Source organism: Aythya marila (assembly GCF_965140915.1).
Source record: "Aythya marila genome assembly, chromosome: 1".
Lineage (NCBI taxonomy): Eukaryota > Metazoa > Chordata > Aves > Anseriformes > Anatidae > Aythya > Aythya marila.
The window spans coordinates 1,847,047-1,862,950 of NC_139042.1; the positions used below are offsets into that span (position 1 = coordinate 1,847,047).

General features: G+C 53.0%; 1 protein-coding gene across 1 annotated transcript; it reads right to left on the minus strand.

Moving 5' to 3' along the window:
• Nucleotides 1-6,426: 6,426 nt before the first annotated feature.
• On the minus strand, nucleotides 6,427-14,476 carry P2RY2 (purinergic receptor P2Y2). The gene is made up of 2 exons (XM_082764307.1): nucleotides 14,403-14,476; nucleotides 6,427-9,955 (listed from the first exon to the last, which is right to left on the minus strand). Exon 2 carries the CDS (start codon nucleotides 9,949-9,951, stop codon nucleotides 8,881-8,883), a length of 1,071 nt encoding a protein of 356 aa, XP_082620433.1. The 5' UTR covers nucleotides 9,952-9,955; nucleotides 14,403-14,476; the 3' UTR covers nucleotides 6,427-8,880.
• Between the last annotated feature and the right edge of the window lie 1,428 nt (nucleotides 14,477-15,904).

The window sequence follows — 15,904 nt, forward strand, 5'->3', positions numbered from 1 at the left end:
GACCGTGCTTGGGCATTTCCTGATGGGTTTGAGCTGCCCCGGGCTGAGCCTGGCTGTGGTTAGCAATCAGTGCAGATACACAGGAGGACATTTAGTGATTGCAAAGTATTTGCAGAGAAAAAAATGTTTTTACTGCAGTGTTTGGCTGCGAAAGGGGAAATTACAGAGAAATGAGGATGCATCTCGAAATTAAACGTCTGGGCTCAAGGATTAAATGTTTGCAGGCGGAGGGGAAGTGAATTTAGGACGTAATGCGAAGAGCTGATTCAAAAAGGTTCCCAGAGCAGCCAGAGCAAAAAGCTGGTGAAAATTGCTGTGAAAGGTGAAAAAACTGCATCCAACAGGCAGACTTGGAAAAGGTTGCATTTGGGAAGCAGAATGCAAAAAAAAAAGCAGTTTGTAGGATAGATTTTGGGGAACTACGAACCAAAACCCACAATTAAGAGCCGGTGAGCCCCAAAGGGGGATGGAGATCCCCCCGTAATTATTTGGCTTTTCAAAGTCCTCCGAGCCCCAGGTTGTCACTGCCAAGGGAGGGAGCATGGGTGTGACGGCCGCTGCAGCTCTGGCACACAAAGAAATGCAGCAGCAGCCCTTTTCAGCGCTATTAAAGCACGTCGCTAAAAACCCGAGATTACCTGGGGTCAGCCTGCGCCGTGCAGCGCAAACATTTGCTCTTCCTGGGAAAGGATTGCTTTATTTTTCACGGCTGGCCTCAAGCCCTGCTTTCGTGAATGCTTTATCAGCGGGGTAGTGAAGCAACAAAGTCTTTCTCTTGCTTTCTCTTTTTTTTTCCTACTAAATCGGGTTTTTCTTACAGTCCTCTAATTGATTCCTCTTCCCACGCAGGGTCGGCATCGAGCGCGCGCCCGCCTCTTGCACAATCCTGCCATTAACTCGCGACCAGAGGAAACCCACAGAGCCGGCCCGAAGGCCAGGCTGGGGCAGGAGGCATTTCTTGACTGGGTGGCTGAACCAAAATTTGGGAGGAAAAAAATGATGCCGGTCACAGGGAGGTCAGAGCAAATAGTTTCTGTCTGGCTCTTTAACTCTTTCTTATTTTGGTTTGTTTGAGGAGAGAGAAGAGAAGAGAAGAGAAGAGAAGAGAAGAGAAGAGAAGAGAAGAGAAGAGAAGAGAAGAGAAGAGAAGAGAAGAGAAGAGAAGAGAAGAGAAGAGAAGAGAAGAGAAGAGAAGAGAAGAGAAGAGAAGAGAAGAGAAGAGAAGAGAAGAGAAGAGAAGAGAAGAGAAGAGAAGAGAAGAGAAGAGAGAAGAGCTTCCAAAAAAAACAACTCCAAAAAGAAAATAATTTAATAGCTCCAAAATTTATGATGTTTCCCATTGCTCTGCAGTTGAATTGTTCCCCCCAGGCAATCTCCAGCCCCTAACCTCGGTCCCCGAGCAGCACAGCACTGTTTGGGGATCCCTTTCTCTCCATCCAGCCCCATTACTCCTCAGGTGTTCGCCCACCCCGACCCAACCTCCTTGCACATCACCGGCCGAGCCTATTCTTTGGGGTCAAGCCAGCTCCAGCTCTGGGCCCCAAAATTTCCAAATTTCATCGGCACCATCACTGGCATCGCTTGGGGTCGAGGTCCCCGAAACAACTCTGTTTTGGGATGCCCACTTATGGGGTGGATGTGGCCACCTGGGTCAAGGTGGTGAGGGAGTAACCCTATGGGATCCGTCACCCCGGGGCAGAAAATGAGTCCTGGGCTGTCAGGGACCTGCACAGAGTTTTCTTATCCCAGGACCTCTGGGATGCTTGGGCTCCTGGTCTTTGCCTTGTGGGTGCTGGGGCTTTGTGTGGGTCATGGCCAACGTCTTTGCATGGACAGGGATTAAATCTCCCAAACCAGGCACCCCATAAGCAGAAATGGGGATCCCCAGAACCCCGTACCCCTCTGAGCTGCCCTGCTGGGCTGGGGAACCCAAAGGGGTGCAGCTCTCTTCCTCCACCTACGGGCCACCTGGAAGAAGAGCAGCCACTGCAAATTCCTTTTTCCAGCACTTTTAGGGGATCCCAGGATATCCCGAGTTGGAAGGGACCCTCAGGGACCATCGGGTCCAACTCCTGGCTCCACACAGGGCCACCCAAAACCAAACCCTATATCAGAGCGTTGTCCAAGTGCTTCCGTGACCATGTCCCTTGGGGTCCTGTCCCAGTGCCTGAGCACCTTTGGGTGCAGACCCTGTCCCTAACACCCCGGGACAAGGAGATTTGGTGCCAGAGGGGCTTGCAGCAACGCGCTGCTCTCCGCGCTGCTCCCGAAACGCAGCGATGGCTTGCAACATCTGGGAAACATTGCCTGCTGGGGTTGATGAATTTCTAGGAAATGATCCCAGAAAGCCTGGATGAGGTTCAGGAGAGCGGGGCATCGACCACAAGCTGGAGCTGGAGCCGCGGCATCGCCCCTATAAATCCATCTGGGGCTGAGCCCCCGGTGCTGGAAGCATCGTCCTCGCTCCCCACCCCAGCTCATCACCCCCAGCTGCAGGGGGGGGGGTCCCCAAATCCAGACCACCCAGCTGGGAGCCCACAGCTCGTTTGCTAACGAAGAGCAGATGGGGAGGCAGCAGGGGGGGAGGGGTGCTGCTGTGGGGCTTTAGGGTTTTCCTTGGCAACCCCCCAAGGGATTTTTGGCGGCCGCGGCGCCCTGGAGCGGGTTTGTGACTGGCACCGGGTGGGTTTGGGGAATTTGCAGCTGATGTTGGTGACAGCGTGGTGACAGCAGGGCCTCTCTCCCTGCTGTCCCCATTAATTTTAAGTCCCAGCCCTGTGAGCTAATCCTGGGAGGATGCTGGAGGGGGAGACGTGGGAGCGTGGGCACCGTGCTGAGCTGCAGAGGCTTTTTGGGGCCAGTTTGTGTCATTTAACAACTCCCAGCTGGCCAGCCAGGCTTTCTTGAGCATGGATGGAGAGGAAACAACATTTTGGGTTGCTTTTGATTTGCCACCTGCTCCTCACAGATGTGGAAGCAAATCCCCATCCACGATGGGGACACACGGAGCTCGTCCCCACTGCAGATCCCAAAAGATCTGCACCTCCATCCTGGCAGCTGGGCTTTATTTGGGCTCCATCATTAGCACGAAATTTGCTGCAAATGGTGCCCCGCTCAGCCCCATGGGCTCTGTCACCCCCCTTGCATCCCCCAACCCCTTGGGGACCCCCTTGTGCCCCGGGTGGGTGCGTGGCCCCCAGCTCCCCACTGCCACATCCCCACGGTGCCAGCAGAGGACTCTGCTGCAGCAGGGTTTTGCCCAGCGAGGAAAATGGCTCGAGAATTAAAAAACCACCAGGATATTTATTCTGACCATTTTTATTTTATTTTATTTTTATTTTTTTCGTGTCGTCAGCCAAACCCCCTAAAAAAACAATAAAAGGGTTTTATTGCCCCGCTGTAGGGCTGCAGCCAGCCCACCCTCCCGGGGCAGATTTGGGACCGCAGCAGAGGGCAGGGGCTGCTCGAGGGATCCTCGAGCACATCGTCCTCAGTGGGATGGGGGAAATAAAAGGGATTTTGGGGTTTTAAGCAGGTTGTGGGATGCGGCAGGGTAGGGAGGGAAGAAAATATGGGTGTTGGAGGATTTGCTCACTCACGTGCACATCCCAGACTCTCCCTTTAAGTAGGAAAATCCTCCTTTTTTTCCCCTCTTTTCTGGCTTAATCCATATTTTACCAGGCCCTGGATGACTGGCATAGAGCTGTAGATACAGGGGGAAATAGTTTGGGAGGAGAGGATTTTTTTTTCCATTTAATTTCCACTTTTTTCCATTTTTTTAGACGGGAACCTGGAGCCTAATTATTTTCCTTTCCTTCAGGATGCTGCACTACAGAAGGCTTGAGGTGCGGAGAATTCACGTGTGTGAGCCCCAAACTTCCCTCTTTTCTCTATTATTTATTTATTTATTTTAATTTTTACACTCATTATTTCATCATAATTTCCTTGAGCTCTAAAAGCTGTCAGGCGTGTGAGTGTGAAAACGTCCTGAGATCTCCCTTCATTTTGGAGGAAAAGCAAATGCTCAGCAAAAGCAAAATGCTTTTCTTCAAAAAAAAAAAAAAAGAAAAAAACAAAAAAGAGAAAAAAAAAGAGAAAAAAAAAAGAAAATAAAAATTAAAAAAAGAAAAAAAAAAGAGAGAGAAAAAAAGACAGTTTTATCCCAAAATGACAAATGGGGCAGGGCAAAAGTTTCGGGTTTCAGGAGGTGGTGGTTGCTCTTTTCTCTCAGGGGGGAAGAAAAATGGACAAAAAAGCTGGAAAAAAAATGCTATAGAAAAATGAAAGCTGCACATTGATGTAAATTGGGGGGATTTAGGGGCTGGTCCAGCAAGTCCTTTGCTGAGAAGCAGGAGCTGGTTCAGCTCTGAGCCTGTATCCTCCGGCAGAGAGCTGAGACCTTGTGGCTCATCGCACTGCTGGAGGATTTGGAGAATTGTAGGTATTTATATATAAAAAATAATAAATAAATAAAGATATTTCAAGAGAGCCTTTCAGGCTTCCCATTTATTTGCCAGGGTGTCTGCAAATACCGGAGTTAAACCTGTGAGAACCTTAAAATAAACTCCCGACAAAGCCGTCTGTTATTTCAGACACCACCAGTTTGTTTGTTGTTGTTTATTTATTTTTTTATTTTTTTATTTTTTTTATTTTTTTTTCCCCAAAGAAAACGGTGCTTTGGGTTTCAGGGAATTTCCGCGCTAACGAAGAGTTTGGGAATCTCCCTCTATTGGTCTCAACCCTCTGCCGGTCCCCTGGTCGCCTTTGGGACCCCATGCACCACCCTTCCCCGATGGCACGACGAGCGCCGTCCCAAGCCACCGCAGGCATCAGGGCTGTGGGTGTGGATTCTTTGATGTCTAATATAAAGGTTGAGCTGGGTGAGGGCTCCTTTGGCTCTTTCTCCTTCCTTTTTTTTTTTTTTTTTTTTTTTTTTTCTTTTTTTTTTCTTTTTTTTCTTTTTCTTTAAATTAAACTTGTAGGAGCAGAAAAACACCGGGGATTTGTTCCTCTGTTGAATCGGCTGACGGGTTCAGAAACGATTCGGAGGGGAGACGACCAGACTTGTCCCTTAGAAAAAGCCAGCCTCGGAGAGGAAAGCCAGAAGTTACACGATCCAGGGCTCCCTGAAACAAGAGGACGTGCCAAGCAGCTCACAGCAAGGCACAGCCCTACTCTGCTTCCCCAAAAATATTGGGAAGGGCCAGCAGAGCCCCCCAAAAGCCCCGTTCCCACCCATGCCATGCGGTGGGGCTCTTGGTTTGGCAGGGCTCTTCACTTTCTCTTCCTGCTCCCCGTGCCAGGAGGCATTTCGAAAAAGTGAGGGTTTGGGGTTTCTTTTTGTTCCTCTGAAGTCACTCCGCAGCCTCCGTGCTCCCCATCCGGGGCTGTGATTCTTGCTTAATTCTCATTCCTGGGTTTGGCGACTCGCATGAGTCAGTGCTGGCAGGAGCTGCAGAGAAATTACGGCAGGAAAAGCCTGGGTGTGATGCTGGAAAGCCCACGAGTGAAAGCTGTTCACGTGCAAGCCCTTCATCCTCATGGCATTCACCCTCGGGTGGGACTCCAAAACCCGGGCTGAAAACCAGGAGGGCTTATTTTTTATTATTATTATTATTTTTCCCCGTGGTTGCATCTCAGAGACACCGCGGGGGCACCACGTGCAGCAAAAAGGCACAAAATTAATCTCGAGGCTGGAGAAATCGGCCTCGGGATGAGAACGAAGGGATTCAAACCACTGGGATTATCGCAAGGCAGATTTCGAGGTGCTTTGGTAATAAATTTATTTATTTATAATAAATGCATCAAATGCGGCGACTGTCCTAGGAGCCTCGTTGTGTTGGCAGGGAGAGGCACAGCCAGGGCCAGGCTGGGAAGCAAGCAGCAGATAAATAAAATATGTGTTGTTTTTTTTCATGGGGACTGTGGTTAGGCACTGGAAACCCCTCTTTTTTGGTTTCTGGAGAGGAAAACGAGAAGCCTCTGAGAATGGGACGTTTCGTTCCAGCACGAGCTGTTGGTGGCCCCGCGATGTTGCTGGGTGAAGCAGAACGAACTTTATGGGATGGGAAGCTAATTACCTAGACACTCATCATGGCCTTAATCCAGCAACATCTGGTCTCCAACAGGAGCAGCCTAGGAAAAGCTACCCGCCAAGCCCGGGGAGATGTGTGACACAACCAAAAAGTCCAGCTGTCCATGCTACAAAAACCAGGGCTTTTTTGGCCCCTATAAAGTCCTGCAGTGCCCCTATATCTCTCTCTGCCCCTGTGTTTTTGTGTTTTTTTTTTTTTTTTTTTGCCAGAGCTGGTTGTATTGGGCCCAGGACAGCGTTGACCTCAAGGGACATCAGTTGGGGTCAAGGTTCAAAGAGAAATTTTTTTTTTTTTTTTTTTTTTTTTTTTTTTGGCACATAGACTGCAGAAGCAGTGGGCTCTTGCAGGGCATTTCCTACCCCACCCGACCCCTTCCCAGACCTTTGGGGGATAAATCTGAGGTTTGGGGTCAGCCTGTTGCAGTTATGGGGCAGCACTGGATGGTCCAATGCCCATGGGCACCCTGTAGATCGTTGCAGGACCCCCCCTGGGCTGGGTTAGGGACAGGGCTGAAGCCTCCTTGGTGGCTTTGGAGGTCCAAAGGGACACTTGGGTCACCTGTAGGGATGTGCTTAACGGTACACATCGGAGGAGACGGCAGAAGAGAGCTCGTTGTAGAAATAAATTTATTTACTCTAAGAAATCTGAGATGTCTGGCACGTTACAAAAATAAAAATGTACAGTTATTGTCACAAAACCCACTTTTTTTTTTTTTTTTGCTTTTTAGTATAAGTTAGTGCCTCGACAAACAAACAAAAATTATATATATATATATTTAAGTTTCCAGTTGGGACCCCTCCGACTGCTCTCCAGCAGAACAGAGCAGGACGAGGACCACGGAGGGACCCCAAAGCGATGGTCTGAAGCCAAGGTGGGCTCACCGAGGACCGCAGGGCTGAACTTGGAGCCCATTTTCTTGAGTGATTCAGAGCACGCAGCTTGGCGTTCACGCTGCTTTTTTGGCAACGGCGGGAGGCCAGGCAAGACCTGGCCTGGAGAAACGTTTGTACCTGCTCGGCGTTTCGGTCGAGTTCACTTCTCCCCGTGATTTGTCTCGCCTCGGTGACCCCCTGCAACCCTCCCCATGAAGCCAGGCACCCGGCTCTCCTCGGGGTAAAAAAAGTCCTGCCACGGTGCAACGCCTGCCTGAACCCAACCCCTCCTTAAAAGCTCGCTCAGGGATGAGATGAATCACCCTACAAATGCCCTGGTTTTCTTTGCTGATGGTGCTCGGGACCGAGACAGTCCCCTCCCTCGCCTCCTGGGGCCGTGGCATTGCTGGTCAGGACAGGAGCCCTCCAGGGGACCACGACTCCACCGAGCTGGGACCACAGGAACGTCCCAGTTAGCCCCGAACGGTCCCAGTCACCCCAGTTGAACCCGGCCAGTTGTGTCGTGGCACGTCTCTATCTCCCCCAAGCCACTTTATGGGAAGGAGGGACAGGAGAAGCTACGAAAAGCTCGGAGGAACTGCCCTAAACTGGGACCCGAAGTGTTTGCTTAACCCTAAAATAGAGCCAGGGCTGTGTTACTAAATGGGACTCGGCCAGCTCTTTTCATTTTTTGGGGTGAGGAATCAGCATCCTCGTGGCAAAGCTGGGCAAGGAAACCACGGGCCTGGGCTCCCGACTCCCTAACCTAGCAATTAGGGAGGAAGACCACGTGGACCTCCTGGGGAAGTGCTTTGTGCCTGCTTTCTTTGAACTGGCCTAATTTTGGGGTTCAGACAGGACTAGGGTTAAGCTCAGCACCACGTTTATTGGCATAGATCCTGGACACAGGTCTTAGCACCCGAATTATTCCTGAATTTCCAGGGTTTATTCCCGAATTTCCCAGGGAAAGACCACGCTGTCAGTAAGGAATGGGCCGAGCGGCTCCAGAGGGGAACTGGGATTACTGGGATCACAGGGAGCAGCAATGGGGACGTGGCAGCACTTAGCCAAGGGGCTGGGCAACATCTTTCACTGCTTTGCTGGAAACACGAGACCCTATAAGAGGGCTAAAAGCAAGCCATGAGGAGCTCCCCCTAACTTTTAAGGATCTGGAGGTGATAATTAAAGGCAGCAGCCCAAATCAGTGAGTCCCTGTAGGTTTTTCAAAGGTTTATGTTTTTGGGAAGCACCAGCAGGTCTCTGGTAGGAAGTTGACCCCACTGGAGACCCTCCAGGGGACCCGCTTGCTGGCACCAGTAACCCCAGTTAAATGGAGCACCAGCACCCCAATTAATGGGAAGCATTTCTCCAGGGATGCAAAGCTGGGGGAGTCCCGTCCCCGCTGCGGGCGGTAATTGCACTTGCCATTTTTATCGACCTGTTTATCAAAACCACAGCTGACGCTCCTCGGCGCCCCAAAGCCTTTCTTCCCTTGCCAAGGCACGGCAAGCCTGATAAACGCCTGCTAATTACAGGCCAGGGAAGCTGGAGGGAGGCAGACGTTTCTTTAGGGGACCTTTTGCACATGGTTCTGCTTGGGAACACGATCCAAGATATCCACGGCGTGACTTTTCAGCAGATGTTGTGACCGTGACAGAAGGTCACCCAGCCTCACAGTCGGAGAGGTGCCACTCAGTGACGAAGAGGCACAAGCACGGGGTCTGTCCGTACAACCTCAGCAGCACCTTCCCGAAAAAAAACACTCCCCAAAACGCCGACGTGCATAGGAGCGTGTTTATCGCAGACCACGCCGAGGTGGGTGCAAACCCCAAAAGCCACGGGCCCTGGAGCATCCTCATCTCCCGTCACACGTGGGACAAACCTGGTGGCCATCGCGCCGTGTCGGGGCAGATCTAGGACTTCACGCCCTTGGCTATGGTGTCCGTGTCGTTGCTGGTTCCCAGGGGACTGTTGGGCACGATTCCCAGGGCCATCTCGTTTTGAGGCTTCCCCGGCATTTTGTGGCCTGCGAACTTCATAAACCTCTGTCCCGCTAAGAAATACAAAATGGGATCCAAGCAGCTGTTGGTGCTGGCCAGGGGCCGCGTCACCTTGTAGGCTAAATTTATGGCGTTCAGGGTCTGGCAGCTCAAGTCCCAGCTCCGGAAGGAGTAGTACAGGGTACGGGTGACGTGGAAAGGGAGAAAGCAAACGATGAAGACCACCAAGACGATGATTATCATCTTGACCGACTTCTTTTTGGATCGGGACAGCCGGGAGATGCCCCACGTGGGCTGCAGGAGCCGCCGGGCCATCAGGCAGTAGCAGACGATGATGATGAGGAAGGGGATGCAGAAGAGGAGCACCAGCATCACCGAGCTGTAAATGACAAACTGGCCAAAGAGGTCCTTGCTGGAGGTGTCGTGGCAGGTGATGGTGTCCCTCCTCACGCTGGTGGTGACGAAGAAGAGCACGGGGGACTGGCACACCACCGTCACCACCCAGACGACGACCGAAACCCGCCGGGCGTAGCGGACGTGGCCCCACCGCAGCGACTTGAGAGGGAAGCAGATGCCCAGGAATCGATGGATGCTGATGCAGAGGAGGAAGAGGATGCTGCAGTAGAGGTTGGTGTAAAACAAGAAGCGGACTATCTTACACAAGCCCACGCCGAAGGGCCAGTTGTCCCCCATGGCATAGTAGTACACCAGGAGGGGCAGGGAGACCACGTAGAGCGTGTCGGACACGGCCAGGTTGAACATGTAGGTGGTGGAGGCGTTCCAGGTCTTGATCCTAAAGATGAAGCCGTAGAGGGCCAGCAGGTTGAGGAAGAGCCCCACCACGCACACAATGCCGTAGGAGACGGGCAGCAAGACATACTTGAAGTCCTCGTCAAAGATGCACTTGTAGGTGTCCTCCACACCGCCCGGCCCCGAGGAGCTGTTGAGGACTCGGGTCCAGGCTGGAGTTGTAAGGTTGGCCATCACCCTGGGGGGGAAAAAAGAGCTTGTGAGGACACGACAGGGCGAGAAGTCCCCAGGGGAAGGTGAAGCAAGCAAGGAAACCCCAGCGTGGTGGTGCTGTGACATGCATGTGCCTTTTTTTTTTTTTTTCATTGCCACATTTGCACCTTTCCTCTCGCCTCCCACCCACGTTGCCAGCAACTTTTGGCTTTATCCATCCGAAAGTGACCCACGGACATGGCTCATTAGCACAAGTGACAAGGACGTGGGAGGTGGCAGCGCGTGCCTGGTGCCATCGCATCCCCCTCAGCGCGTTGGGTGTGGATGCAAGAGAGAGCCCCGAGCAGGGAGGACTGGGGGCTGAGCTGATAAAGGGGGTTCTGGTTATCCTCCTCTTGCAGCTGGAGGGGGAAACCAAAACTTGCTCCTTGTCAGCAGCAAGCCCCAGGTCATGCCCTGAGCCTCCCTTCCCACCAGGGTCACGCAGAAATTTGGTCTCCTGTGATGCAGAGCAGCAATAACGCCCCGGCTGTGCTCAGACATCCACACGAGTGATTTTGGCTGAGATCATGAGAAGTAGGTCCTACCAAAACACAGGTGGAAAGGGAAAAAAAAAAAAAAAGAAAGGGAACTGTGCTCCTCAGTGAGCAGCCCCCGAGACTGGCAGGGCCCTGGCTGCAGAGGTCCTCAGCACCTTCTGGACTGGCCCTGCCTGGGCTTTGGAGGACAAAGTTGCTTTGTTGTTGATGACGATGGGTTTATAATGCCACGGGGTTTTTAATGCCACGGGTTTTGCTTGTGATGCTGATGGTGGGCATCTCGCTGGGCCTGCTTTCTGGCCCTGAGAGCTGCTCCTCCAGCACCACCACCACCACCACCACCACCACCACCACCAGGTCTGCCCATGCTTGCACAAGGTTGGTTTTTGCCCGGGACCGAGCTGCTGAGGAGAGAAACAAGGACCAGAAAGAGCCTCCGCAGACATACGGGGTCCGGCCCTGGCTGTGCCAGGAGGCACAAGGGCCCCTTTGTACAGCCCACGGCCCCGCTGACACACGATCGCTCGGCCGGCCCGCCAGCCAGGAATCCAATTAAAATGGATTTGCCTCATTTCCCGTCAAACGAGCTGCCCCGACCTCCAGTGAAACAAAGGGCTGAGGTTGCACCCTGCGGCAGGGGAACGGGGCCACGGGACAAGCCCAGCGTGGAGCTGCTGCATAAAATGAGTTTTGGTGAAGCTGCCTTCAAACCGAGCACCAGGGATGTGTCCCGACCAAATCCCATCAGGATTTTAAGTGAGAGCAGACAAAAAAAAGACCAAATATTGGCTCTACCCAGCTCTAACCCTGCACCACCTCATGTGGGATGGCGTGGACATGTCCTTGTGCACAAACGCTGCCCCGACCCAGAGGTGTCCTGCTCCTGAAAGGCTGGACGTGGTGCTTAGGGATGTGGTTTAGTGTCCTGAGCCTCGCAGACCTGCAGCCACCACCGCTGTAAGCCACTCTCCTCGATGTACCAAGACACACACCCTCACTTTTGGGAAAACCAGCAAGCAGGGCTCTGTGGCTGGCTCCAGCAGGGCACCCAGACACAAAGCCCCGCTCACAAAGCAGCCTTGTCCTCGCAGGCACGCTCCCCCTCCTCATCCTTTTTGCAAATACGTTTTTTTTTTTCCTTTTCTTTCTTTACTTTTCTCCTCAGTTTTGCCCGGAATCCCTGAAACAAACCCTTTAGTGTCTGCCATCCAGCCCCTTGCCCCTGTCGCATCCCCAGCCGAGGCGAGGGACGGTGCCAAAACCCGCGGCTGCCTGGGGCACGGTGGCACCAGGGGCAGCCCTCGCCGTGACACCTCGAAGGAACTGAGCTGGAAAAATCCTTCTGATGCCCACATCCCAAAAATCCCCTGTAATAGGATCTGCCATGGCTGGGCAGGGGACACGGAGGTGTCCCTATGGGGCAGCAGGAGCGCATGCACCAAGGTCACCCCAGTGGCACTGGCAGAATCGCCAAATCCAGCTTTTAGCCTCATTTTGCAGCCTCCCTTTTGCTCCTGACGGCTCCGATGGCCCCGAGGAGAGCGAGCGGGTGTTTTTTCTGCATTTAAGGGACTCGTCAAAACCCCTGCTCCGTACCGGGACCTGCTCGAGAGGCTGGGAAGGGAACAACCCGGTGTCACTCGCTCTCCTCTGGGACCGAGGTCAAAATCCTCCGCAGCCAAAAAAACAGGCAGATTGCACGGACACTGCCGAGCCTGTGGGGTCGGGAGGGGTGAGATGGGACTGGGTGAAATCGGAGCCCTGCTGAGCGGTGTGGTTTTCATCTGCTCTATCCATGTGGCTCCTTTTGGCTCCTTTCTCCTCCGGTGAGGAAAGGAGCCAAAAGCCCTCACCATGGTCCCGTGCCTCAGTTTCCCCTCCTGGCCCCTGGAACCAGAAGAAAAAGGGGCTTTGGGGAGTTTTGGTTTACTAGATTTATATTTTTTTAAAGTAATAACTTGACCCAAGATGAAAAGGGGAGAATTTGGATAAAATATTAAATGACTTAATAATGACTTAAAAATGACTGACTCGATGTCCCTCTGCTCCCCGGGCGGTACCGACCCCTCCTGCGGGGAGGACGGCCCCGGTTAGCTGAAGCTGGGGGTTATTATTTAGGGAATGAGCAGCACAGCCACTCGTGTGTAATTAAAGCTACCAGTTCAGGCATTTCTCGTGGGTCGGGGGGAAATTTCCTTCTGCCCCAACTCAGGGAATCACCCAGACGTGCAGTAACCCCTGGCAAAACCCAGCGGGAGATAACCAGGGGCTGATCCCAGGGGGAAGGCAATTATCGGGCTCGCCCACAGCACCGGTGGTTGTTGCGGGGTCAAAGCAGCACCAAACCTACACAAAACCCTACAGGAGGGCAGGGGGAAATCCTACACACAGGCTGCCTCATGGGTGTAAAAGGGGGTTTGCTCCGTGGCTCGTTCGCTCCCCAACGGGGGATGCTCAGCGTGAAACGGGGACAAATTTGGGGTGTCCCCATCTCTCGGGCTGAAGGATGGGGTTCCCTCTGCAGGCACACGAATGAGGAAGAGGAACTCAGGAGTGTGCCTGGCTGTGATGAAGCAACCAACTTTCGGAAGTCACGAGCCCTGCATTGGGGTCACGGTCCCACCGCTGGGGGAGGCACAGGAAGGCAGCCCGGTGTGCGGGGCACGATAAGGAAACCGGAACAGAAAGAGAAAGGAGACGTTCACCCCAAAACCTGCCCCCCAGCACCGGGGCAGGACGGTGGTTTTGGGGTTAGGGGTTCCCAAAGGGGCATCGTGGGGTGGAAGGTGAGGGTCTGGGTGATGCCGGAGTGAGCATCCCAAAAAAAAAGTGCAGGAAGGAGAGGGGGGAGTGCAGAAATCCTACAGCAGAGGGGGCGCGGAGCACCGACAGGAGCTGCCCCCAGCTCACCCTGAACCCCTTGAACCGAGCCGAGACAAACCAAACCGAGCTGAGCCAAACCAAGCCGAACCGCCCTGGCTTTGGGTCAATTTTTCTCTCTTTTTTCTTTTCTTCATTCCTTTTCCTTTTTTCTTTTCCTATTTTTATTTTCCTATTTTCCCATTTTCCTTTTCTTTCCTTTTCTTTCCTTTTTTTTTTTTTTTCCTTTTCCTTTCCTTTCTTTTCTTTTTTCTACTTTTTCTATTTTTCTTTCTTCTTTTTAATTTTTTCTTTTTCTTTTTTCTTTTTCTCTTTTTTTTTTCTCATTTTCTTTCTTTTTTCTTTCTCATTTTCTTTCTTTTTTCTTTTTCTCTTTTTTCTCATTTTCTTTCTTTTTCTTTTTTTTTTCTCATTTTCTTTCCTTTTCTCTTTTTTTTTCTCATTTTCTTTCCTTTTCTCTTTTTTTTTCCTCATTTTCTTTCCTTTTCTCTTTTTTTTTTTTCTCATTTTCTTTCCTTTTCTCTTTTTTTTCTCATTTTCTTTCCTTTTCTTTTTTTTTCTCATTTTCTTTCCTTTTCTCGTTTTTTTTTTTTCTCATTTTCTTTCCTTTTCTCTTTTTTTTTTCTCATTTTCTTTCCTTTTCTCGTTTTTTTTTTTCTCATTTTCTTTCCTTTTCTCTTTTTTTTTTTCTCATTTTCTTTATTTTTTTTCTTTTTCTTTCTCATTTTCTTTTTCTTTTCTTTCCCTCTTTCCTTCCTTTTTCCTTCCCTCCCCTTCCCTTCCCTTCCCTTCCCTTCCCTTCCCTTCCCTTCCCTTCCCTTCCCTTCCCTTCCCTTCCCTTCCCTTCCCTTCCCTTCCCTTCCTTCCCCCCCAGCCCCCAATTTGGGTCACTTTCTCTCCCTTTCCCCTTCCCCAGCTGCGCCCCGCTCCCCAACCCGGCTGCGTGCGGACCCCCCTATCCCCATCCCTCCGACCCTCCCGTGTCCCCCCCGACCCCCCCATGCCCCCCACACCCCCCCATGTCCCCCATGTCCCCCCGTGTCCCCATGTCACCTGTCCCCGCTCCGCTCATGCCCGCTCCGTGCTCCCGGGGCCGCCGGGGCCGCGCCGCCGCCTCCCGCAGCCACCGGGCGCGGCGCTGGGCGGGGGGGGGGGGGCGGAGAAGGGATGGGGAGGGAGGGACCCGGGGCTGCACCGCCCCCGGGAGGTGCGAGGGGATCGGGGCTGGGGATGGGAACGGGGCTGGACCCCCCCCGTGTGATGGGAAAGGGGATGGACCCCCCCTTTGGGGATGGGACAGGGGCTGGGAGTGGGGCTGGACCCCCCTCTGGTGATGGCAGAGAGAATAGGATCAGGGCTGGACCCCCCCCAGTGATGGCAGAGAGAATAGGATCAGGGCTGGACCCCCCCTCTAATGATGAGAGCATAAATGGGATCGGAGCTGGAACCCCCCCCAGTAATGGGATCATGGTTGGGATCGGGACTGGGATCAGGGCAGGATCCCCACACCTGGTAATGGGACCGTGGATGGCACTGGGGCCAGACCCCCTTAATCTATAGGACCATGTATGGGACTTGGTATGGGATTTGTTCTGGGACCCCCCACACCCAGCAATGGGACCAAGGATGGCCCCGCAGACCCCCCCCTTACACCCTGGGGTGCCCCAGGACTGGAGCCAGGCAGGGCCAGGAGCAGCCACGTGGGGGGAAAAGGGGTCCCAGGAGCACCCCAGGAGGGGAAAAAATGCCAAAAAAAGGCTGGATGAGGCCAGATGGGAGATGGGGGGGGGACCCGAGGTGACAACGGGACTTTGAGGCCACTCGGGCTCTAATTTTAGCAGTGCTGGGGCTCTCAGGAGCTGTTCCCACCGATCAATCACGAGCTGTCACGACGAAAGGAGACGCTCCGAGCTCCCTGGGGTAGGGGAATTCGGTTTTCAGATGATAAATTTTGGGGGGGCCCAGTTTGTCCTATTGGGAGCACGGCTTTGCAGACCCCACCTCCTCTTCAGCTGAGGGCTCCCCCTTCTCCTTCCAGTCCTTCACGGGTCCTAACGTTGTTTTGGGGTGCCGTGGGTGTGAGTTTGGGGCTCACCACCCCCATATCCTCCTTTATGGACGCGTTTTGGGGTCTGTCCCCAAGGAGCAGGACACAGCCTCCCCAAAAAGCTGCAGGGGATGCCCAAGGCCAAGTCCAACCCTAATTCCCTCGTGGAACCCATTCACTTGGGGTGCAAAATCCCCCAAATTTGGGGTTTTGGGTTGGAGGGTTTTGGGGCTGGGAAATGAGCCTCACCGAGGCGCACGCAGGTGGCCCGGTTGTTTTCCACCGCCGAGCGAGCCCCGGCGCTCCCTCCCGTATTCCCCCATCTGCACCCATGGGTGGAAGCCAGATCCTCCCCCGGCAGCTGGATCCCACCCCGGGCGGGCTCCCCGAGCCCCCCAGCACCTTTCCTGGATGCGGCGGGGCTGCCGGTAAAGCCGGGAGCGGAGGAAGGGCACCGCTGCCATTTATTATTCACGAGCCCAAAGTGGCACGACGAGGATATGAGCCC